Raw genomic sequence first — 24341 nt, forward strand, 5'->3', positions numbered from 1 at the left:
GTGTTAGAGAGTAAAATGTTAGCGTTAAGGTAAATGTAGCGTTAGAGGGTAAATGTATGTTAGAGGGTAAATGTAGCGTTAGAGGGTAAATGTAGCGTTAGAGGGTAATGTAGCGTTAGAGGGTAAATGTAGCGTTAAGAGGGTAAATGTAGCTTTAGAGGGTAAATGTAGCGTTAGAGGGTAAATGTAGTGTTAGAGGGTAAATGTCGTACTAGAGGGTAAATGTAGCGTTAGAGGGTAAATGTAGTGTTAGAGGGTAAATGTAGCGTTAGAGGGTAAATGTCTTACTAGAGGGTAAATGTAGCGTTAGAGGGTAAATGTAGTGTTAGAGGGTAAATGTTGTACTAGAGGGTAAATGTAGTGTTAGAGGGTAAATGTAGTGTTAGAGGGTAAATGTAGCGTTAGAGAGTAAATGTAGTGTTAGAGGGTAAATGTAGTATTAGAGGGTAAATGTCGTACTAGAGGGTAAATGTAGTGTTAGAGGGTAATGTAGTGTTAGAGGGTAAATGTTGTACTAGAGGGTAAATGTAGCGCTAGAGGGTAAATGTAGTGTTAGAGGGTAAATGTCATACTAGAGGGTAAATGTAGTGTTAGAGGGTAAATGTAGCATTAGAGGGTAAATGTTGTACTAGAGGGTAAATGTAGTGTTAGAGGGTAAATGTAGCGTTAGAGGGTAAATGTAGCGTTAGAGGGTAAATGTCGTGCTAGAGGGTAAATGTCGCGCTAGAGAGTAAATGTAGCGTTAGAGGGTAAATGTAGCATTAGAGGGTAAATGTCGTGCTAGAGAGTAAATGTAGCGTTAGAGGGTAAATGTTGTACTAGAGGGTAAATGTAGCGTTAGAGGGTAAATGTAGCATTAGAGGGTAAATGTAGTACTAGAGGGTAAATGTAGTGTTAGAGGGTAAATGTAGCGTTAGAGGGTAAATGTAGCGTTAGAGGGTAAATGTCGTGCTAGAGGGTAAATGTCGCGCTAGAGAGTAAATGTAGCGTTAGAGGGTAAATGTTGTACTAGAGGGTAAATGTAGCGTTAGAGGGTAAATGTCGTGCTAGAGGGTAAATGTAGCGCTAGAGAGTAAATGTAGCGTTAGAGGGTAAATGTAGCATTAGAGGGTAAATGTTGTACTAGAGGGTAAATGTAGCGTTAGAGGGTAAATGTCGTGCTAGAGGGTAAATGTAGCGCTAGAGAGTAAATGTCGCGTTAGAGGGTAAATGTAGCATTAGAGGGTAAATGTTGTACTAGAGGGTAAATGTAGCGTTAGAGGGTAAATGTCGTGCTAGAGGGTAAATGTAGCGCTAGAGAGTAAATGTAGTGTTAGAGGGTAAATGTAGTGTTAGAGGGTAAATGTAGTGTTAGAGGGTAAATGTAGCGTTAGAGGGTAAATGCAGTGTTAGAGGGTAAATGTAGTGTTAGAGGGTAAATGTAGTGTTAGAGGGTAAATGCAGTGTTAGAGGGTAAATGTAGTGTTAGAGGGTAAATGCAGTGTTAGAGGGTAGAGATGTATCGTAGATCAGCTGTAGTTCCTGGTTGTTCCAGCAGGTGGAGGCTCTTCTTGTTTAATCCTGTAGAGACCAGAGGAGGTGTCACTCAGACTACACTTCATGTGAAAGCAGAGAGCATTGTGGGGGTTTAGCTAGTAAAGGGGCACCATGACAGAGACTAATGTGACACTTTATGTCCTCCACCCAGAACTCCAATGCTTAAAACAAACCACCAGCTGATAATACCTTGATTTGGATCAGCTCTTCACTACTGATTCTACTACAAACTGATTTTGTGTCCGATGTTTGCTGTCACCACAAATTGATGGAAAGTTCAGTGAATTTGCACATTGTGGCTGTTTGGTCCAGATGAAAGTAGCTGACATGCAGAAACTGGGTGTGAACTGGGTTTAGGAGTCATTTCAGAGGCATTCTCAGTCATTTTATTCTGGAACCGGACCTGAGGGAGCTGAGTTTGTTCTTGAACAGATGGCAACATATGACATTACAATTACAAAATAAAAATGTAAAAATACATCAGAAAGTCGGGTTTCTAAGTGAATTCATCAGACTGTCAGCAGGACTTTTGGCCTCCAGAAAACAGCCAAGTTAAATGATCCCCAGGTTTTCATAGATGACGTCATCGAGAGGTTCTTGACTAGTCGTGGTGGTGGTAGTGGAGGAGGCCGGCGTGGAGGCGGCGGCGGTGGGAGATGTTGTGGGACTCGATGATGGAGGTGTCTTGCAGACTTTAGCGTAAAGGTGCTCAAACGGGTCGGGTTTGGTCTCGGTTCTGGGAGACACCTTGTCTGTGTTGCTCATGGGCTCGGTGTAAATGGGTTCACTGTTTGTGTTGGTTTTTCTCTGCAGGACGTTCTGTTTGTTCTGGTCCGGGCTGATTTTGTCGTACACCTCAGAGTAGACCGAGTCCACGGTACTGAGGCATGAATGTGGAACGGGAGGTTCTCTTGAGCCGGGGGGTTTTAGTGGGAGAACGCTGGCCGGGTCGACGTACAGAGCCGTGGTCGGTTTCGGGACCGGCTGGATGCAGTCAGATGGGTCGGCGTAGATGCCGTCTGATTGGCCGCCGTGATGACTTCCCTCATGTGTGGGGACCAATGGGAGTGGCATGAGGGTGATGGGAGCCGGCTGTGATGGATCTGATTTACCGACCAAATCTACCTGAACAGGTGAACCCTCGTCCAACGCCGGAGACTTCCTCCCCAGAGTCCTCAGCTGGTTCTCCAGGAGGGCGGCCATGCTGGTCATGTCGGGTATTCTGGGGAGAGGAGAATGAGCCTGGATGTTGGCCACCACCACCTTCTCAGCCTCCAGGTTGTGGTTTCCTGATGAAGTCTTCTGCTTGATGGTGCTCTGGATCAGGGAGAAGATGTTCTCAGCTTGTTGCGTCTCAAAGGTGAAGGTTCCAGGACCAGAGTCACAGCGTCGGCCGGCTTCAATGGTTAACGCCGCCTGGAAGGGAAACGCAAGAACGAAAACAATCCAAAACAAACAGTATTAAAGTGTGAATAACTTTAGAATAACCAACAACCAGTCAATGCCTCTTTTAAAAAACGTTTTCATTTTATTCTATTCTATTCTTCATGTTAAACCATAAACAAAAAAACTCCTTTTTTAAAATTAATTCCCCATCCATTAGTATGGAAAATGTGTAATAATATGCTAACCACTGGTCTTTACCCCAGTAATGTTTCTGTGGGTTCATTATCCTCCATGTCATTCCTGCATACATGTAAACTCAACATGCACATGTCCTCATGTACATATCCACACGTAGATTCATCATGGATGATGTATCGTCTCTGTGAAACCTTCAATGTTATTATATCTTTATTTTTTAGTGCTGTTGTACTTTTTGGAATTCTTGTGCTTCATCTGTGGATTTCCCCAGTGAGGTATCAGTAAGCTTACTGTTCAAATAAAACATACTTTAATAGCTCCCTCTGTGACTCATCACTGCGTGGCCGTTCCTTTATCAATCAGAAACCTCTACCTTATCCTTCCCATATCTCCTCAGCAGTTCGTATGGCCACTCTGCAACGACCTTCTTCTCCTTCTGGGTTTCTCTCAGCAGCAGTGCCTCTCGGTCCACCTGCAGCCAGTACGCCCTCTGCAGGCCGCAGCGAGCCGCTGCATCCGTCCTCTGAACCACCACCCAGAACTGTGGAGCTGCACAGAAAGCAAAGAATCTGGTGATTATTCACACTGAAGAACTCCTGTTTGACAAATCAGAGCAGCGTGAGATCATTTCAACACCTTTAAAATGTTCTACAGCTTCAATTTATAATCATAAAAACCTAAAAGATTCAGGAATTAACTTGCAGAGTGTAGACGAGGCAGGAAGTTCAGACTGTTGGCTCTCATTTAAAGATGGTTTTTAGCTCTTGAAGCTTCATGATTTAAAGAGTGAGTCTGTTTTTGCATGTAGATCATAGTTCAACCGATAAGAATGTTTTATTGTTCAGCGACCTCTAGTGGTCACATCGGTTATTTCAGCGGTGGCCAAAGCAGTTCTGAGTGATAATTTCACAGAGAGGGAGGAGGTTGAAGCCAACAGATGAACAACAGAACATCAGACTTCAAACCATCTGAATCATAAACAGTTTCTGGGTGTTTTTTAAAAAAACCTGCTCTCATTTTCCCCTGTGGTTCATTTTTACTGTAATCTAAAGTCCTGTATCTCTGTGGAAACAGAACTACAATGTTTTTACTCTAACAGGAATAAAAGAAGCAGCGATTTTTAAAAGACATGATCTTGTGCAAATGGTTTAAGAATAGAATTACTTTAACTGTTGAAAAATTACGTTGCAATTCTTTATGCACAAAAAAACATAGAATGATAGATAAGTTTTTTTTCTTACAGAATGTGGCTGCTGCACAGGGTTGTTTTTTTTAATGGATTTTTATAAGCAAGACATGCAAAAAAGAAAGATTTTGATGAAATAGATCCATCAGGAAGGTGGAAATCTGTTTTTATACATTTAGTTTTTAGTTTTTAGCCAATGAATGGTTCATAAAACACTCAAAAACTCAGAAACAGAATAAGGAGATGTGAAAAGAATAAAGCCACCTTCATCTGCTGAGGCGTAGATCTGGTTCTCCTCCATGTGACGCTGACTGGAGGTCGAACCTCCTCCTCTCTGTGGAGACACAACAGATCAGAAGGATTTAGAAGATAGCGACAACAACGATCACTCTTCCTGCTGGTTGGTAATAATCATGGAGACAGTGGTGAACCTGGTCCACCTGAAACGTGCTGAGACACAGTTTGTCCACCCAGTCCACGCTCTCGCCTTTGGGGGCGGCAAACACCATGGTCCTGTCCCGGGTCTCCACGCAGAAGGCCGCCATGTTCTCCTGCAAACAGACAGCAGCTTGTAGCGTTTGTGTTGCCGTCACTCAGGGATAGGGTTAGGGTAGGTTAGGGGTAGGTTAGGGTTAGGGTAAGGGTTAGGTTAGGTAAGGGTTAGGGTTAGGTTAGGTTAGGGTTAGGGTTAGGGAGGCTGACCGTGGGACAGGCCTCAGCGTTTGGTGGCAGTCTGAGGACGCTGATCAGCTCCGACAGCCGGACCACCTTCCTGTCACCTCCAGAACCTCCTCCTGGACAAACAGACAAACAGAAATGTTCCTAGAAAGTTCTGCTGATGTTTTAGGCCAGACAGTTTATCTGAGATCCCGGAATATTCTTCTGAAAGACATAGATGGATGGATGGATGAATAGGTAGATGGATGGATGGATGAATAGGTAGATGGATGGATGGATGTATGGAGAGATGGATGGATGGATGGATGGATGGAGAGATGGATAGATGGATAGATGGGGTTGTTTAGCTTCCACACTATAAAATCCAACCAGACGTATTCAGACATCCGGGTATTTTTAGAACACTGCATTGATTTACTACGTTTTGGTCAATACTAGATCTTTTTGTTGTTTATTTACCTGTTCAGTCATCTTCATCATCATTTTTCAGCTGTGAATAGATTCATTAGGTCAGTGTTTGTGTGAGTGTCCTCAGACATGTGGTTGTTTCAGGAAGTCTGATCTGTTGCCCAACAAAAACTAAACTCAGCTGACGTTGTTTGGGCCGAGTGGACTTCATAATGTTCCATGAGTTTAATATTGTGTCAAATTTAAACTCAAGTTTATGATTTAAAACTAAATTGAAGATGAGGTTACTAAATTAAACTGTGTTCTTCTTCCTACCGAACACTGTTTAAAATTCTGGCAAAGTACACCACACTGAATTCCTTTTAGCCGATGTGAACTTTGTTCTTAGAATGCAGAGAATAAACTGGACAGAAGAGTTCATGCTGTGTTTAGGGATGTTTTTAGTCGTATGTGTCGACTGGTGCACAATTTGCCAGCTCTGATTTATCCAAAAACAAAAGTCTTAAAAATCCTTGGAGTGGAAAATATTTGACAAAAATACAACAAAAAGATTGAAAATGACCACAAAATTAACCAAAAAACCCCCAAAAGACAGAAAATTATCAAAAATGACACAAAAAAACAAAAAGGATTGAAAATGACCAAACAATTGACCAAAACCCCCCCAAAAAGATTGAAAATGACAGCAAATTTGACAAAAAACAACAAAATGACAAGAAAATTGACAAGAAAACACTAAAATGTGTGAAAATTACAAAAAAATGACAAAAAAATAGCAAAAAGATTGAAAATGACCAAAAATTGGTCAAAAAATACTGAAAATATCAAAAGGATTTGACAAAAACCCCAAAAAGATTCAAAATAACAAAACATTTGACAACAAAAAAGATTGAAAATGACCAAAAATCTGACCAAAAACAACAAAAAGAGATGACCAGATGTAGACAACATTAAAGTATGGCTCCATCCTGCCTTGTATCAACGTTAATTTCTCATAAAAATGAGGATTTTGAAGTGTGGACTCATTCTCTGCTGACACTTGTGTGAAAAATGTCCACACGTGCATGTTTCTGACTTGTTCTGGTTGTTCTTAGAGGTGTCAATGTTTTAGCATTTTGCATATATTTCACTGTAGAACTTAATTTACAGGTTCTTATCCTGTTCTATAGGCTTTTGGAAATGTTTTAGAACTACTCTCCTGTTTTGCTTTCTTGCACATTTTTGTTGTTGCTCGTCTCATAAGACTTGCTGTGAAATTAAACTTGCTTTAATTCGATTGTGAACCTCATCTCTGGTCTACTTCCTGTCAGATCTGGAGGACAGAAAATTATCTGAACGTTGCTGTTTCCTATCGACTGATTCTTCTAGATGCACTGAAGTCAGAAAAATCCTCCTAAGATGCCACAAACTCAGACTGACAGCAGGTTCATAAGACGATGACAACTGATAAGGAAAAGAACATGTAAGTACAGAAAGCGACACTAGAGGGCGATATTTTCATGTTTATGTCCGCAGCTGAAGCGTTTCGTCTCCAGTGGTTTGGTTTTTGAGTGGTGAAGGTTTTACTCTGGACTTTCTTCTGTCGTTTATTAAATGTTATATTGACTGGAGATGATTTAGAGCAGAGCTACTGCATTATCAGTCCTTTGTTTCTGACACTAAAGAACCTATTTGGCTTCACCACAGTGACAGTGGACACGTCTGAGGTCATTTTAGACAAGTTTGAAGTCATTTGGGACAAGTTCGAGATAATTTTGGACAAATTTGAGATCATTTTGGACAAGTTTCAAGTCATTTGTGACTAAATTTAAGTCATTTTAGACAAGTCTGAGGTAATTTTTGACAAATCTGAGATAATTTTGGACAAATCTGAGGTCATTTTGGACAAATTTGAGGTCATTTTAGACAGATTTGACATAATTTTGGACACGTTTCAAGTCATTTTGGACAAGTTTAAAGTAATTTTGGACAAATCTGAGGTCATTTTGGACAAATTTGAGGTCTTTTGAGACTAACTTTTAGTCATTCTGGACAAATTCAAGCCAGCCAAAGGTTCCTGATCCAGCCACCATAACAGAGCCGGTCCACAACTGGACTCTTCTCCTCTGTGGTTCTGCGGTGGTGGAACCAATTACCAAACTCTGCACAATCTTTAGGAAAAAGTCTAAAAAGCAGCTCTTTACTGGACACCTTTACACCTGACAGACTTCCTGTAGATGTCACCGTCCCATCATCCCACTAGAACCTGTTTTATCGTATCCAGGTTGTTTTCTGCTGAGTAGATCCTCGCTGGTGTTGGATCTACTCTCGGATGTAAAAGCTAAATATAACTGTAGGATTGTTTCACATCAACACCTTGAAGTTCTGACTTCTCCAGACATCCTTCAGTCCAACATCAGTCTCTGGATCTCAAACTGCCTTCAGGCTCATTAAATCACAAATTCAGGTCCGTGCGTTGTCGTGTAATGCTTAAAATAAAATGTGCGTTGGTGCTGTGGTTAAAGCTAACTGAAGCTGATGAGGAGTGAAAGTCATTCCAGCAAACACCTGCAGTGTCCTGAACTAATGGCTGATCCATGTGTTCTGCTCCTCTTCTTGTTGCTCCCATCATCGGTCTGAATCTCCACTTCGTGTTAGTTTTGTCCCTTGGATTATTCATCATGTGCGATACGTGGAAACAGTGCAGAAGTAATTCCTGCACGTGAGTTCAGACGGCGCTTACATAACATCATCTCCATTATCCTCCTCCAGCTCCTCTGCCTTCCTCCTGCTCCTCCACCATGGACACCATTCCTCCCTGCTCAGGACCTCAGTGATGGAAAGTAACTAAGTACACTTACTGGAGTACTGCACTTCCTAAATGCTCCGTCCAATGTTCGTCTTTCTGCTCCACTTCAGTTTCAGATTTGATACAACGAGCTGCTAAAACACACGGTTAGCTTCTTTTGTTAGCAGCCGGCTAACACTGCAGATGTGTAACAGCTGCTCCACTCGACTCTCTGCACTTATGTCACATATTTTAATAAACGTTCCAATCATTGAACAACTCAGAAAGAATCTAAGATTAAAGAAAAAGACCATAACCATCTCCTGTCTCTGGATATAATGCTCATATATATGTGTTTTCTTATAGTTTACCTCTTTATTGAACATCCACGCTGCTGGAAAAACTTAATTTCCCTCCAGGGATTAATAAAGTCATTGAAGTCTAAAGGATTAAAGTCACAGACAGTGTAGATTAATACTGAAGATGAACACTTTTTTTGCTTACAACACAATTCCATATGTGTTCTTCTATAGTTTTGATGTCTTCAGTATTAATCTACAATCTATAAAATATTTAAATAAAAAGCAGTGGATGAGAAGCTGTGTCCAACCTTTGACTGACTTTGAGGAATGTGCAGAGCAAAGCTATGTCCTCTCTTCTATTTTCCACCTTTTCATCCATTGTCAGCCTTGATTGAACGTCTCACTCTACCTCATATTATCAGGATCAGACTCATTCTTTGGACTGTTTTCCATCAGCGGTCAGCAGTAACAGCTAGCTAAATATCTAGCTTCTACTGCTGAGAAAAAGATCACATTAGCATGGATTAGAGTAGGGTTAGCAACAACACAGAAACATGGAATAAAAATGCTACCATTGATCAATATATTATTGGTGAATATGGAGCAGAACACCGAAAAAGAGAAGATTTATTTTTCTTTTCCCAAATGTCCTCCAGTTCTGGAATGATTCTTGTAACTGATGTGAAATTTTAGGGCAAAGTGAACGAGGAACAAACTGAACAAAGTGACCGTAGCCAAGAGGAATCATGAACCAGCTGAAGGTTGTGTACCTCCCATATCCTGGATCTCCAGTCGACCGACTCCACTGCTGCTGGGGGGAAACAGAGACAACCAGACCGGCTTCCATTTCTGAGGAGAAACAAGGAGTGACTTGAACCAAAGAGAGTCAGTAAGAAGGCATTAAAACTCAGAAAACACCGCTACTGACAGATTAGACAGTGAAGGTACAAGTCAAACAGTAGAGGAACTAAAGGGAGTCCATGTTTCCTGAGGTTCTTTGGTTCTTCCAGTCCTTTGTATGTCCTCCTTTAGTCCTCCTGAGCACGGAGGAAACCAGAGTCCACCCATCTTCATCAGACCAAAGAATGTTCTCCAGCATCCATCAGGCTTCTTCTCATGTTCTTCAGCAAACTTTCATCTGGAAGTTTAGTTCTGAGCAGCAGCCAGGTTTAGTTCTGGTCCTCCGTCCATAGAGGTTGATGTTCTGAAGGTTTCTTCACACTGTCTGAGCTTCACACTAACTCTGGTTTCCATGGAGAACCCCTGAACCAAGTCTGAAGCAGCTGATGTCTGTTTTTACAGCTGGATGGAGAAAGTAGTTCACTGTCTGTGGAGTCATTTTAGGAGCTCTGATTAGTGGAACTATGACTCCTTCTAGACCTCCTGATTAGTGGAACTATGACTCCTTCTAGACCTGATTAGTGGAACTATGACTCCTTCTAGACCTGATTAGTGGAACTATGACTCCTTCTACACCTCCTGATTAGTGGAACTATGACTCCTTCTAGACCTCCTGATTAGTGGAACTATGACTCCTTCAAGACCTGATTAGTGGAACTATGACTCCTTCTAGACCTGATTAGTGGAACTATGACTCCTTCTAGACCTCCTGATTAGTGGAACTATGACTCCTTCTAGACCTCCTGATTAGTGGAACTATGACTCCTTCTAGACCTCCTGATTCCTGCTGACTCTGTGCTTCACTGATTTTTAGTTGGATCCTTTTCTATCTTTGTTGAGATTCACAGTCAGATTTTTCACTTCCTCTGTTCAATTCTTTTCTATGTTGCATCATCTTGGGCAAATTTTGACTCACTTTGGAAATTTATACTCGTCTTGGAAGACGTTTCAGTGACTTTGACGAGTTTTGAATTATTTTGGACAAATCTTGAGTAAATCTTTTAACTTTCAGAGTCATTTTGGACTCCATTTGAGCCTTTTTGATCACATCTAACATAATTTTGGACTAATTCCGAGCATTTTTTTTCACTTTGTCTGTTCAGTTGTTTTCCATGTGGAGCCATGATGTAGAATAGATAGACCCAGTCCATAGGTCCAGGACTGAAGAAGCTTTAAAGCCATGTCCATACAGTCAGCCTGATAGGAAACCACAGCCAGACTAGGATTTTCAACACAGTCTTTATCAGTATTTGTCTATGATTTTTCAGCAGTGATGCAGTTTTAAATCATTGAAGTGGTACTGGGTAGCTTTGTAGTCCCCTACGTCATGCAGCAGTTTCAGCTTTTCCTTCACTGGGATCGTCAGTTTCAATCCTCCCACGTGTGACACAGGGAGGTAAACATTAGTCACAGATCCTGTTTGTCTTTCAAACAGCGATATAGAGGTATGGGAAAAACCTCTGATCCTTTCAAAGTAAGAGCGGGAATGCACACGTGTCTGTGAGGATTTAAAGTGCTGCAGTTCCAAAACAAACGTTGGGATGTGATGCGTTTACTGTCTCCTGGTTTGATGCGGGTTTGTGGTGAATCTGCTGCTCTTTCTGCAGGTTGCCATGACGTCGGTGGGAGTCTGTCTGTGCAGGAATGTAAAGTGTGGAAACCGTTCTGTGTTTCAACTTGTTCTTTTGGATTCCTGCTCCGGAGGTTCATTTGAGCAACACACAAAAACCCCTTTCTCCCAGATCATGCAGCACAGTGAGCCAGCATGACTTCTTACGTGTTTTATGTCTCCTAACATCAGTTTTCAGGTAAAATAGTGATTTTTATGACTACAGTCATAACACAAGACAATTTATCACCCCCCAGAAGTAAACACAGCTGCAACTCAGACTCAGAAACGTTCAGGAAACATCAAAGTAAAAGAGTCACACACTTACTTTTCCAGTTTTGTGTGGTCGGAGGTAAACCTTCCCTGATTTTCCGTGAGAGTCCATGAAGGAAGGAGAAGTTCTTCGGTACGAACCTTTGGACGGGGAAAGACGTTTGAGAGCTTTTCGCTTTGTTGAGCAGCAGAGGTGGGCGTGTCTGAAATACGATCCTCACCTGGAACAGACTCAGGTAGAGCTTTAGTCACAGGTGAGCAGGACAAAGTTCACAAGGACTGATTCTGTTCACGCCTAAAAATCACAGCTGACTGCTGAGTCTGGACTTGGACTCGATCAAGGACTTGTTAAACTGAACTGAGTACTTATTGGTCTTAACTTGTGACTTGATTTTGAACTTTAACACTCAACCTGGGACTTGGACACAGGACTTGATTTAGGACTTGTGGCTCAACTTGGGACTTGACTTGGGACTTGACTTGCATCTTGACTTAAGACTTGATGAACTTGACTTGGGACCTGTTAGTCTTGACTTGAGACCTGTTAGTCTGGAACTTGTTGGCTGGACTAGGGACTTGGCTTTGAACTTGTTAGCTTCAACCTTGAACTTGTTGGACTCGTCTTAGGACTTGTTGGACTTCACTTGGGACTTGGTCTTTAACTTGGGAGTTGTTGGATTTGACTTGGAACTTCACTTGAGACTTGTTGGCTTAACTTGTGACTGATTTAAAGACTTTTCTAGTCTTGTTAAACTACAGATACTAACTGGTTAAATCACAGAAAAAGTACAAATATGTAAAATAAACTTTAAGAACACATTAATTCACAGTTATTTGTTGTAAGGTGAAAGAAAAACATCATCACATTGCTTTTTACAGGCCGTCTCATTAAGACTTGAATCAGAGCTCTGGACGAATCTAACGAGACGTCATGTGACCCGGAGCTCCTCGTTAGCGCTGGATCCTGATCACGTGATCCCACCGACAGATTGACTTTTTCTGTGCCACAGAATCTGAACGTTCAGACAATTAAACCAGCTCAATTAAAATAATTAGTGTCTGAGTTTACGTCCTGCTGACCTCCTTCCAGCACCTGGCAGAACCACACTAGTACACTGTAAAAAAAGATAAAAAATTACCTTATAAACCTCACCAGTACACTGTAAAAAATAAATAAAAATCACCTTATTAACCTCACCAGTACACTGTAAAAAAATAAATAAAAATCACCTTATTAACCTCATCTAACTGTAACTTTACTGTCACAGAACATAAAACTTTAAATTACAGTAAAACAAAGTAAAACTGTGAATCACATCCCCATAAACCTCCATATTTAACTGGTATTATGAATATTTTTACACTTCCTGACTATAAAATGACATTTATGAGAAAAAAGGACCCAAAATACTTCCTGTTTCACAAAAATTTACTGTTATTTTAAAGTCCCAAGTCCAAACTGGCAAGTTCCAAGGCAAGTCCAATGAATCACAAACTACTATCAGAATGTTTTAAATTATTTTTTTTGGACATTAACGGCACTAAACCAGATCAAATAAAACATCGTATCAGTTCCACAGGAAGTCCATGAGTCTGGAGCTGAAGTTCCACTCAGAGTGAAGATGTGAGCTTCTAATTCTCTGGACAGGTCAGCAGGAAGCAGTCTCTGAAACCACAACTTCATCCACACTCGGTGGAAAAAGAAACTAAATCAAGGAACTGCTTCAGAAATCTCAAACTCTCATTTCTTCCTGGCTGCTGGAGGGTTCAGAATTTATTTAAGTCCCAAGGCTCTCTGATGAAACTGCATTTTAACAGCTTCAGTTTCTCAGAGGTATGTCAGAAAAAAGACAGGAATGAATGGAAGTGGTGCGTCGTGTTCAGGAAAACACATTTTGACAGCTCTGGGTCCACAGCTTCGCCTACCGGTCTGAACGTCGTGAGGCTGTGAGCCGAAACATGGATCTCTGATGACAATCGAAGACGGCCAAGAACGGAAGCGACTCCAGAAAGGTTACTGAAAATCCCTTGAACAGGCAGCGACCTGCCCGGCTCTATGGCGGCTGATTATTCGCGTGCACAGTATGTTACGGATTAATTCCCATGTGGGGAGCAGCTGTGAAGTGATGTAATGACGAGTCTTTGTTTATTAGCGAGTTGCTGCAGCTGAGGGAAGAAGCTGACCTCCGATCTGCTCACATTTCACTGTCAGTAACAGAATGGCCTAAATGAGGGTCAGCATCCCCTCCCCCACAGGAAGGTCACCTCTGGAGACACTGTGGGCGCCTAGGCAGCATCCAACATCATGAAACAGCATCCAACATCAGCATCCAACAACATGAAACAGCATCCAACATCAGCATCCAACATCAGCATCCAACATCATGAAACAGCATCCAACATCAGCATCTAACATCAGCATCCAACATCATGAAACAGCATCCAACATCAGCATCCAACATCATGAAACATCATTCAACATCAGCATCCAACATCATGAAACAGCATCCAACATCATGAAACAGCATCCAACATCAGCATCTAACATCATGAAACAGCATCCAACATCATGAAACAGCATCCAACATCAGCATCCAACATCATGAAACAGCATCCAACATCAGCATCCAACATCATGAAACAACATCCAACATCATGAAACAGCATCCAACATCAGCATCTAACATCAGCATCCAACAACATGAAACAGCATCCAACATCAGCATCTAAAATCAGCATCCAACATCATGAAACAGCATCCAACATCAGCATCCAACATCATGAAACAGCATCCAACATCATGAAACAGCATCCAACATCAGCATCCAACATCATGAAACAGCATCCAACATCATGAAACAGCATCCAACATCAGCATCCAACATCAGCATCCAACATCATGAAACAGCATCCAACATCAGCATCTAACATCAGCATCCAACATCATGAAACAGCATCCAACATCATGAAACAGCATCCAACATCAGCATCCAACAACATGAAACAGCATCCAACATCAGCATCTAACATCAGCATCCAACATCATGAAACAGCATCCAACATCATGAAACAGCATCCAACATCATGAAACAGCATCCAACATCAGCATCCAACATCATGAAACAGCATCCAACATCAGCATCCAACATCATGAAACAACATCCAACATCAGCATCCAACAACATGAAACAGCATCCAACATCAGCATCTAACATCAGCATCCAACATCATGAAACAGCATCCGACATCAGCGTCCAACATCATGAAACATCATTCAACATCAGCATCCAACATCATGAAACAGCATCCAACATCATGAAACAGCATCCAACATCAGCATCCAACATCATGAAACAGCATCCAACATCAACATCCAACATCAGCATCCAACATCATGAAACAGCATCCAACATCAGCATCTAACATCAGCATCCAACATGAAACAGCATCCAACATCATGAAACAGCATCCAACATCAGCATCCAACATCATGAAACAGCATCCAACATCAACATCCAACATCAGCATCCAACATCATGAAACAGCATCCAACATCAGCATCTAACATCAGCATCCAACATCATGAAACAGCATCCAACATCATGAAACAGCATCCAACATCAGCATCCAACATCATGAAACAGCATCCAACATCAGCATCCAACATCATGAAACAACATCCAACATCAGCATCCAACATCATGAAACAGCATCCAACATCAGCATCCAACATCAGCATCCAACATCATGAAACAGCATCCAACATCAGCATCTAACATCAGCATCCAACATCATGAAACAGCATCCAACATCATGAAACAGCATCCAACATCAGCATCCAACAACATGAAACAGCATCCAACATCAGCATCTAACATCAGCATCCAACATCATGAAACAGCATCCAACATCATGAAACAGCATCCAACATCAGCATCCAACATCATGAAACAGCATCCAACATCAGCATCCAACATCATGAAACAGCATCCAACATCAGCATCCAACATCATGAAACAACATCCAACATCAGCATCCAACAACATGAAACAGCATCCAACATCAGCATCTAACATCAGCATCCAACATCATGAAACAGCATCCGACATCAGCGTCCAACATCAACATCCAACATCATGAAACAGCATCCAACATCATGAAACAGCATCCAACATCATGAAACAGCATCCAACATCAGCATCCAACATCATGAAACAGCATCCAACATCAACATCCAACATCAGCATCCAACATCATGAAACAGCATACAACATCAACATCCAACATCAGCATCCAACATCATGATACAGCATTAGTATCCAACAATAACATCCAACATCATGATACAGCATCCAACATGACCATCCAACATTAAGATCCAACATCAGCATCCAACATCATGATACAGCATCCAACATCAACATCCAACATCAGCATCCAACATCAACATCCAACATCAGCATCCAACATCATGATACAGCATTAGTATCCAACATCAACATCCAACATTAACATCCAACATTAGTATTAACATCCAACATCAGCATTCCAACATCCAACATCAGCATCCAACATCATGATACAGCATCAGTATCCACCATCAGCATCCAACAATAACATCCAACATCAACGTGTTCCTCAGGGTTCCTGTTTTCATTCTTATTTTACTTTAAAAAGGGTTCCTATGATCCTCATGGATTCCAGCCAGCAGCCACTGATCTGACCCACTGGAGGCCCGATGCCAGCTCTCATCTGATGGACAGACTGGTTCCTTCCGGATGTTTACTACGACAGGGAGAAGAACGTCTGCAGGCATCCACACTGTTTTGACTCTTCTCGGGCTCTTGGCAACGTTGTGAAGAGTTCTTGGTGATGTAAAGTCTCCGTGTGACAAGCTGCAGTCAACTGTGTTAGATTTAGTGAGCGCTGAGGAGTGGCAGTGACACCAGATCCATGTGAAGAACCGACGCATGGACGACTTTCAGGCTTTTTCTGGTTTTAACTCCCTATAAATAGCATGTTAGAATTTCATTATTTCAAAAACGTTCTGGGAAAGTTCTGCAAAGGACTAATATTGTTTTTAGTAGGAAGTTCTCTTTCAGTTCCCAGAATGTTCTTCTGAAACACAGGATAACCCAAGACATGTTTGTTAGACTGTCACGCTTTAATGTTCTCCAAAGTTTTTACAAACGTTGTGCTTCATCATCATGTAACACTGTGGAACGTCTAAAGTTCCTGTTCAGTAAAGAATTTAACTGAAACAAACATGGGACAGACGTAGGTGAAGGATAAATATAAGTATGATAAATATAGATATGTATGTCTGGGGTCATTGTCTGCAGCAGAATGAGAACCTAAACAGCTGAAGAACTGATGCTGAGTTCTATGAAAATGTTCCAAACACAGGAAAATATTTACCATCATTCCTGAAGGTTCATTTAGCTCTTGGGCTCATTAAGCTGCTCTACTTAGTGTCTTTAAATCTCTCACTTTGTGTTCTATCTGTGGTTTTGAGTCAACGTGTTGATTTGTGGTTTCCAATTCCTTCTGGGCTCCCATTAATAAAATCCTTCGATCTCCCAGACAGGACTCAGAAAGCATCAAAATCTCCATCAGCAGGGCAAAAACTGCCTGAAAGGTGTGAAGGACAGAAGAAGAAACCAGAGACTGAATCAGTGAGCACCAGGTGAGGTTCCTGTTTGTTATCAGAGGCCTCAGAGGGACAGCGTTAGCGTGATGTCCTTCCAGACTTTAACAAGGAAATGTCACGCATGTCTGATGGTTTCAAAGCGGTTCAGGAGGTTTCAGACTGAATCTGTGAAGTTTCACGATAACAGAATGTAGGACAGAGTTCAACAACTTGTTCAAATGACCAATAGTTTTTCACAAAGTCTCCCTAAAATTTGTCCATGTCATAGATTTGCTTAAAAAATGCTCCAAATGGTAAATTTTTCCCCAAAGTCATTAATTATTGTCCAGAAAGAAAGTGACTCAATTTGTCAAAAATAAAAAAATCATGTCAAAAATTACTGAATAACTAAATGGAAAATCAAAAATACATCCATCCTCTATACACCGCTTTATCCTCTCTAGGGTCATGGGGGGGTTGGAGTCTATCCCAGCTGACTCAGGTGAAGGCAGGGGACACCCTGGACAGGTCACCAGTCTGTCACAGGGCTACATAGACAGACACACAATCACACTCACATTCACACCTACGGACAATTTAGAGTAACCAATTAACCTCAGCATGTTTTTGGACTGTGGGAGGAAGCCGGAGTACCCGGAGAAAACCCACGCATGCACAGGGAGAACATGCAAATTCCATGCAGAAAGATCCCAGGCCCAGGCCGGGATTTGAACCAGGATCTTCTTGCTGCAAGGCGACAGTGCTAACCACTGTGCAGCCCGTTAAAAAAGTGGTGATGGTTTGACCAGAACACTCTGTGGAGCTGCTGTCCAACAGAAACCAAGCTACTGAAAAAGTGAGTTAATTAACGTCATGACTATTTATGTTCAAGTCAGACCAGACTGTTGTTTACCTGAAACTATAAAAAACCGTCCGTCGTCCTGTTTGTGTCTATATGTGTATATTATATATATCTGTATTTATGTGGATACATGTCGCCGTTTAGCTAGTTTCGCTAGCTAACACTAGCCGTTAGCTGTTAGCTTGTTTAGCTTGAGTTCCGGTGAACGGGTTTCACTGCGGTGCTTCCGGTCACCTGCAGCCGGTGGAGAGCTTCCTTCAGCCGACCTGTCCGGCACGTTTAACCGTGAGACCGTGGAGCGGTTCGTTCACAGAGACGGAGTTTGTTGGTAAAGTCGGAGAGTGTCTGTCTGGGTAGTCCAAGCTATAGTCTAAGCTAGCAGCCGAGCGAGACAGAAAGACAATTCATTAATCCCGAAGGAAGACATTCAAGTGTTCAGCAGTTTACAGACAACAACCAAAGGCAGGTTAGTAACCAGATTAACGTTGTAGCTTAGTTTATACTCTATAAAAAACTTGTAAATGAAACACTTCTAATTTTAAAATCTATAAAAAATACTAGATGTGTTAAAAGTCAACATATTTACACATTTGAACACAGTGATTTAAAGTGATTCACAATTACTTAGAATGATTTATAGTGGTTTAATGCGATTTAAATGATTTAAAAATGCCCTAAAGTGATTTAAAAATTGTTTAAAGTGGTTTGAGGTGATTTTAAAATGGTTTAAAGTTGTTTAAAATGATCTAAAGTGGTTTAAAGTGTTTTAAAATGGCCTAAAGTGATTTAAAAATGGTTTAAAGTTGTTTAAAATGGTCTAAAGTGATTCAAAGTGGTTTAATGTGATTTTAAAAATGGTTTAAAGTTGTTTAAAATGATCTAAAGTGGTCTAAAGTGTTGGCCTAAAGTGATTTAAAAATGGTTTAAAGTTGTTTAAAGTGATCTAAAGTGGTTTGAAGTGATTTAAAGTGTTTTTTAGAGGTAGTAAGACAACAGTTGTAACCTACATGAGGTACATAGACATTTTACCATTGGATCAGTCCTACTCGGTCCTCTTGATCCTCTGCAGGATTTCACCTCCACTGTTCACGTCATTGAAGGACCAACTCATTCAAAACCATTTTACCACAAATGACTGCTGCTCCTGAAATGTTGTTCAGGATTAAAAACTTCATCCATTATCTTCATTCATTTGTGTTTGGTCCAGATGTGAAAGCAGCTGTATGAACGTATTGAACCGAGCAGCTGGTGGTCAGTTTTTGGCTCCACACCGGTGTTGTGTTTCTATCATCTCCAGGCTTTTTCTGCTCTGCTAAAGCAAATTAGTTAAATTAGAAAAATGGGAAACTTCAAGACAAAAATGTAAATGTAATGAGATTGGCTGTACTTCATATTTCTTTTAATCAAAATGCTTCTTTTTAGTGAGAACAACCAAACAGAGCATTTAAACCAACAAACCTCTGCTGACGTCTGAACTCGTAGAAACTCGACAGTAAAAGTAGTTTAATGAGCGTCTAGTTGAATCGTTAGTAAAGTTTTATTTGTGCTGACATAATAAAATTCGGCTCAGCGAAGTGTCTCATTGGATGAACTTTTCACGGCGGCCGGTTTATTTTTCCAGGAGTCATTTATCTAATGTGAACTGTGCGATTTGATCAAAAAAAGCTTCTATTTCTAGTTTAGTAGGAAATAGAAACGGATGTAAAGTGAAGCGTGACGATGAGTTCCTCCAAAATACAGACTGTTCTGAAAAATCCACTAAAATAATCAATTAAATCTAATTAACAACATTAAGAATTAGACTTGTTGTGGATAGATGTGAATATTTAGATCAGGTACCAAAAGGATTTTATTGCTTTCTTCACAGTCAGATGTCTACTGTTCTAAAGTTTGAGTTCATCCAGATAATTCCATGTTTCCATGTAAATTCCCACTTTTGTCCATGTGCTAACATAACTGAACAAGGGTTTTCTAACCATCAATGAGCCTTTCAGCACCATTAGCTAACACAATGTAGCATTAGAACACAGGAAATGTTCCTCTGTACCCCTATGGAGATATTCCATTAGAAATCAGCTGTTTACAGCTACAATAGTCATTTACCACATTAACTGTGTCTACACTGGATTTATCATTCATTTAATGTTATCTGCATTGAAAAAAAATGCTTTTCTCTCAAAAAATATCACATTTCTAAGTGACCATAAAGTCTTGAACCATAGTTGGTTAAAGTTGCTTTATATTAGTTAGAGTTGCTCTAAAATTAATTAAAGTTGCTCTATATTAGTTGATTATAACCGTGTCCTGTTTTATTGTTTTAATCTATTATATTTTCGTCCTGTTTTCTCATTTTAATGTTATATTTTCGTCCTGTTTTATTATTGTAATCTGTTATTTCGTCTTGTTTTCTTATTTTTCTAATCTGTTATTATTTCATCTTGTTTTCTTATTTTTCTCTGCTATTATTTCGTCTCGTATTTATTATTCTAATCTGTCTTTGTCTGTAATAATCTGACCTTCCTGACAGCTCCCATGAGTCTCTGTGTGAATAAACAGTAATCTAATCTCGGTGTCGGTGATCACAGTCCGGCCTGCTGCCTCTTCTCCGCCTCGGGCCTCAGATCTGAACTTTAATCAGCCTCTTCCTCCTCTCCTTCCTCCTCCTCGGCCGCATATGGCCGGACCGTCGGCGGCAGCGGAGCCCCATGCTGCGGCCCAGCGGAGCAGAAGGGCAGCACCGACAGATGGAGGCGGGCGGAGAGGAGGAGCGGTACGGGGCCGTGCGCTCGGCTGGCTGCTCCGCTTCATCCGGCTGGCTGGGCTCCTGATTCAGATGCGCCTCAGCTGGAGGAGGCAGCAGCGCCGGGTGTTATTGGCCGAGCCAGCTGCCAGTCGTGCCAATCCGGACCGGAGGGCGGGTCTCGGTGGCCCGGAGGCTCACCGGGCACAGACCGAGCTCAGAGCTCCGTCTGAACAGCTGCTGCGCGCTGCGTCCGCGTTTCTTTTTATTTTACCTTTTTTTTCCCAACATTTTTTCCAGCCGCCTGCTTTTACCGCCGTCGTGCCGCCGGTCCCTCCCGGTGATGGGGGTCCGCGGAGCCGCGACTCCCGGTACGAGCTCCGTCTGACCGCCCCGGAGCTGTCCGCGGTGCTGAACGGCGCCGACATGAGGAGGAGGACGCTGCCCGGGGAGGGAGCCTGGACGGCGGGGAAAGTCCTGCTGCTGCTGCTGCTCAGGTCAGAGCCGCTCCTCCAGAACTAACCTCTATTTTTATATTAAAGTATTTTTAATTTACTGTCAGTGTATTCTACTCTCACAGCAACACATCAGGTTTACTGTAGTTTACTTTTTATTTAAACATTCCTCAAACCGCTTCACCTGTTATCAACATCTTTAAGATCTGGAGAGATTTTTTTTTTTTTTAGAATGGTTGATATTTAAAGTTGCTTTCATTATATTTTACTCGCACAACAACACTGAAAGGAGGTTTACTGTCATAAGGGAGGAAATATTCACATTTAAGCAGCTACAATCAGATAATTAAAGACAGTTTTTATTTAAATATCACTCAGACTGATTAACCAGTGATCAGAATCTTTAACATCTGTCACCTGGATGGACTTCTATAAAAGGTTGATATTTAAAAGTCACTTTCATTATATTCTACTGGGAAATTTACTGCCATAAAGGAGTAAATAATATATTTAAGAAGCTGCAATCACAGATTTTACACGTCTTTATTGTATAACTTACTCAAACCGGTTAACCGATCATCAGACTAGTTACCCAGAAAAGTTTTAGACTGATTTTTAGATAAATTTGGTTCTCAGAAAGCAGAAATAACTATACAGAAATAAGTAGTATTTGGTTGTACCTGTTATTGTTTTTTAAAATTTAATTCGTGTGTTTTGCTTCATGTATATTTTAAGTTTACTGCCATTATTTTGTCAAACCTTTAATCAAAACGTTTCTTTTGAGTGAGAACAACCAATCAGACCATTTAAACCAACAAACCTCTGCTGACGTCTGAACTCATAGAAACTCGGCAGTAAAAGTAGTTTAATGAGCGTCTAGTTGAGTCTTTAGTAAAGTTTATTTCATTTAATCCTAACAAAAATAGGCTCAGCGAAGCGTCTCATTGGATGAACTCTTTAAGGCAGCCGGTTTATTTTTCTAGGAGTAATTTATCTAATGTAAACCGTGTGATCTGATCAAATAAACTTCTAGTTTCAGGAGGAAATAGAAACACATGGAGGTCATTAATCGCTCCAGAAGTCTCTGTTGTTGTTCGCTAAACCACTAATGAACTTTCTATGTATTTGACAGAGATAAAACTGTAAATATGAGACTCCTTTAATATTTCTATGATGCTGAAAATACACAAGAAAAACCACGTCTTCAACAAAACACACAACCAGAAACACATTTTTTCTGCTGGTTAGTGAAGCGTGACGTGAGTTCCCTTCACCCTGTTCTGAAAAATGAGGTAAAAATAATCAACAGAATGTAGCGGTTCTATTAAATCTAACCCATGATGTCTAGAATTTGTCTTATCGTGAATGGATGTGAGTAATCAATCAATCGATCAATCAATGGCTTCATTCTTTGTGGCACTTCTCTTACAAACAAAAATGCAACACAAAGTATTTGACTAAAAAATTTAAGCTTCAGTCAATTCCAGCCATTTTCAGTACAAAAAATCGCTAGTATTCTATTTGTAAATAAAAAATATGACGAGAAATACAGGGAATATTGGACGGGCATCGCGAGGTGCATTTCCTTGAAAATGACCGATTCGTGAATTTTATACCGACTTCAGGACATGTTTTGGACAAAATAGTTTACTGGCTTGTTTCGTCTGGATGTAAAAGGTTGGATTATGGCCGTTTTTTGTGGAATCTTTCATCTGTGTGTAATAATGAACCCGGAAATGTGAGTGGCGCTGTGTGCGTTGAAGCCGTGTATAGAGAACGGATGGATGGATATTCGTTTTTGTCGGACAAATGTGTTTTTCTCACCCGCTGTGGTAATCACATCTGAAAGTGGTTTAGATTCATGAGAATCTAAGCTTTCCATCGGCGTATAGTGTTTGTATAATCGCGTTTGCAGCCTTCGGACATTCTTTAAATTCCTATGCAAATTAGTAGGTGTACCGTCGGCGGTACACTTAAGTTTAACGGGTTAAAGCTGCAAACAGGTCCTCACATTTTTGCTTGTCAGTGAATCCAAGCATGTCCACCAGGTGGCGCTGTGACTGAGCGTGTATTTCATCATGTGTGTGTCATCACGGCTGGACTGTGATCAAACGTGACGTTTGAGGCAGATTGGAGCATGTTCAGGCTGGTTCCACAACACTTCCTGTTTCATGGCCAAACATCCAAAATGGCCGCTTTCCATTGGTCAACGTCTCCATGCTCTCAGAGTTTTGTGGCGTGTTTTGATAACTTTTGATCACCCATGCCTGGTGGACATCCTGGACAAATTTGAGCTCTGTTGGGGTCACCCAACAGTTTGAGTTTATAGATTTCAAAAATGTGCAAAAATTGCTCCAAAATATGACACACAATTCAAAATGGCTCACTTCCTGTGGGGTTTTGGGCGTACGTGTCAATCACATTTTTGTGTGTCTTGACAAGTTACATATGTGTATTAATTTTCATAGCTGTAGGTGACACGTAGTGGCTGTAGTAAATGTTTGAAGTTTTCCTGGTGGCGCCATGGAGCCGTTTTAGCTCCTATAATATCTAATTATTCACCGGTCCTGATGGGTGTGGAAACTTTGTCTTTTGTTGGTCTCGCTTGTGTTGCTTGTCTATTTTTTCGTCATTTTGTGTCTTGTTTTTGGAATGTTTGGTCTCATTTATGTAATTCTTTGTGTCGTTTGTCCATTTCTTTGTCATTTTGTAACTTTTTTTGTCTACTTTTTGTCTTTTGTTTTGTGTTGTCTCGTTTTTGTAATATTTTGCCACGTTTTTATGGCTTTGTTGTTTCTTGTTTTTGTCGTTTTGTCAGTTTTTCTCGTTTTTGTTATTTGTCGATTTTTTGTCACTTTGTAAATTTTTTGTCTTATTTTTTGTGTCTTTTTTCGTATCATTTGTCTCATTTTTGTAACTTTTTGTCTCGTTTTTGTAACTTTTTGTCTCATTTTTGTAACTTTTTGTCTCCTTTTTGTTGGGTTTTTTGTCTTTCATTGTTCTTGCTTGTGTTGTTTGTCTATTTTTTTGTTGTTCTGTGTCTTGTTTTTGTCATTCTGAGTCTCTGTTTTGGAATATTTTGTCTCTTTTACGGTGGTTATTTCTAGGTTTTTCTGCTGTGGTTTTACTGGTTTTACTGGTTTTACTGATTGGGATTTATGTGGACCTGAACTCAGATCAGTTTGACTCCCATGGGTTAGACTATTTAAATATATTGTGTTAAAATGTGAACGTTTGTCTCGTTTCTCTGTTGTGAAGAGCTTTGGGTCAGTATCTGTTGTTTAAACTTTTATTTCTTCGAGTCGGGGATCAGAATTGATTTTGTTTGTCGTAATCGGGTGATGTTTGGGGGTCGGTTGGTAAAGATCAGATCTGTAATAAATGCGGTCGTTGGGGACGAACGCTGCTGCAG

The 24341-nt window shown here is 40.8% G+C and overlaps 1 protein-coding gene and 1 long non-coding RNA gene across 2 annotated transcripts; both read right to left on the reverse strand.

Moving 5' to 3' along the window:
- Nucleotides 1–1398: 1398 nt before the first annotated feature.
- On the reverse strand, nt 1399–17263 carry LOC110969431 (docking protein 1-like). Its single transcript, XM_051946115.1, has 7 exons — nt 11299–17263; nt 9232–9310; nt 5009–5100; nt 4747–4857; nt 4571–4640; nt 3494–3669; nt 1399–2952 (listed from the first exon to the last, which is right to left on the reverse strand). The coding sequence occupies exons 1-7, from the start codon at nt 11353–11355 to the stop codon at nt 2089–2091; spliced, it is 1449 nt and encodes a 482-aa protein (XP_051802075.1). The 5' UTR covers nt 11356–17263; the 3' UTR covers nt 1399–2088.
- Nucleotides 9455–11290, reverse strand: LOC127533347 (uncharacterized). Its single transcript, XR_007941099.1, has 3 exons — nt 10037–11290; nt 9938–9974; nt 9455–9875 (listed from the first exon to the last, which is right to left on the reverse strand). It is a non-coding gene; the product is annotated as an uncharacterized LOC127533347 (long non-coding RNA).
- Nucleotides 17264–24341: the final 7078 nt, after the last annotated feature.

The sequence above is a fragment of the Acanthochromis polyacanthus genome, chromosome 3, assembly GCF_021347895.1.
Source record: "Acanthochromis polyacanthus isolate Apoly-LR-REF ecotype Palm Island chromosome 3, KAUST_Apoly_ChrSc, whole genome shotgun sequence".
NCBI lineage: Eukaryota > Metazoa > Chordata > Actinopteri > Pomacentridae > Acanthochromis > Acanthochromis polyacanthus.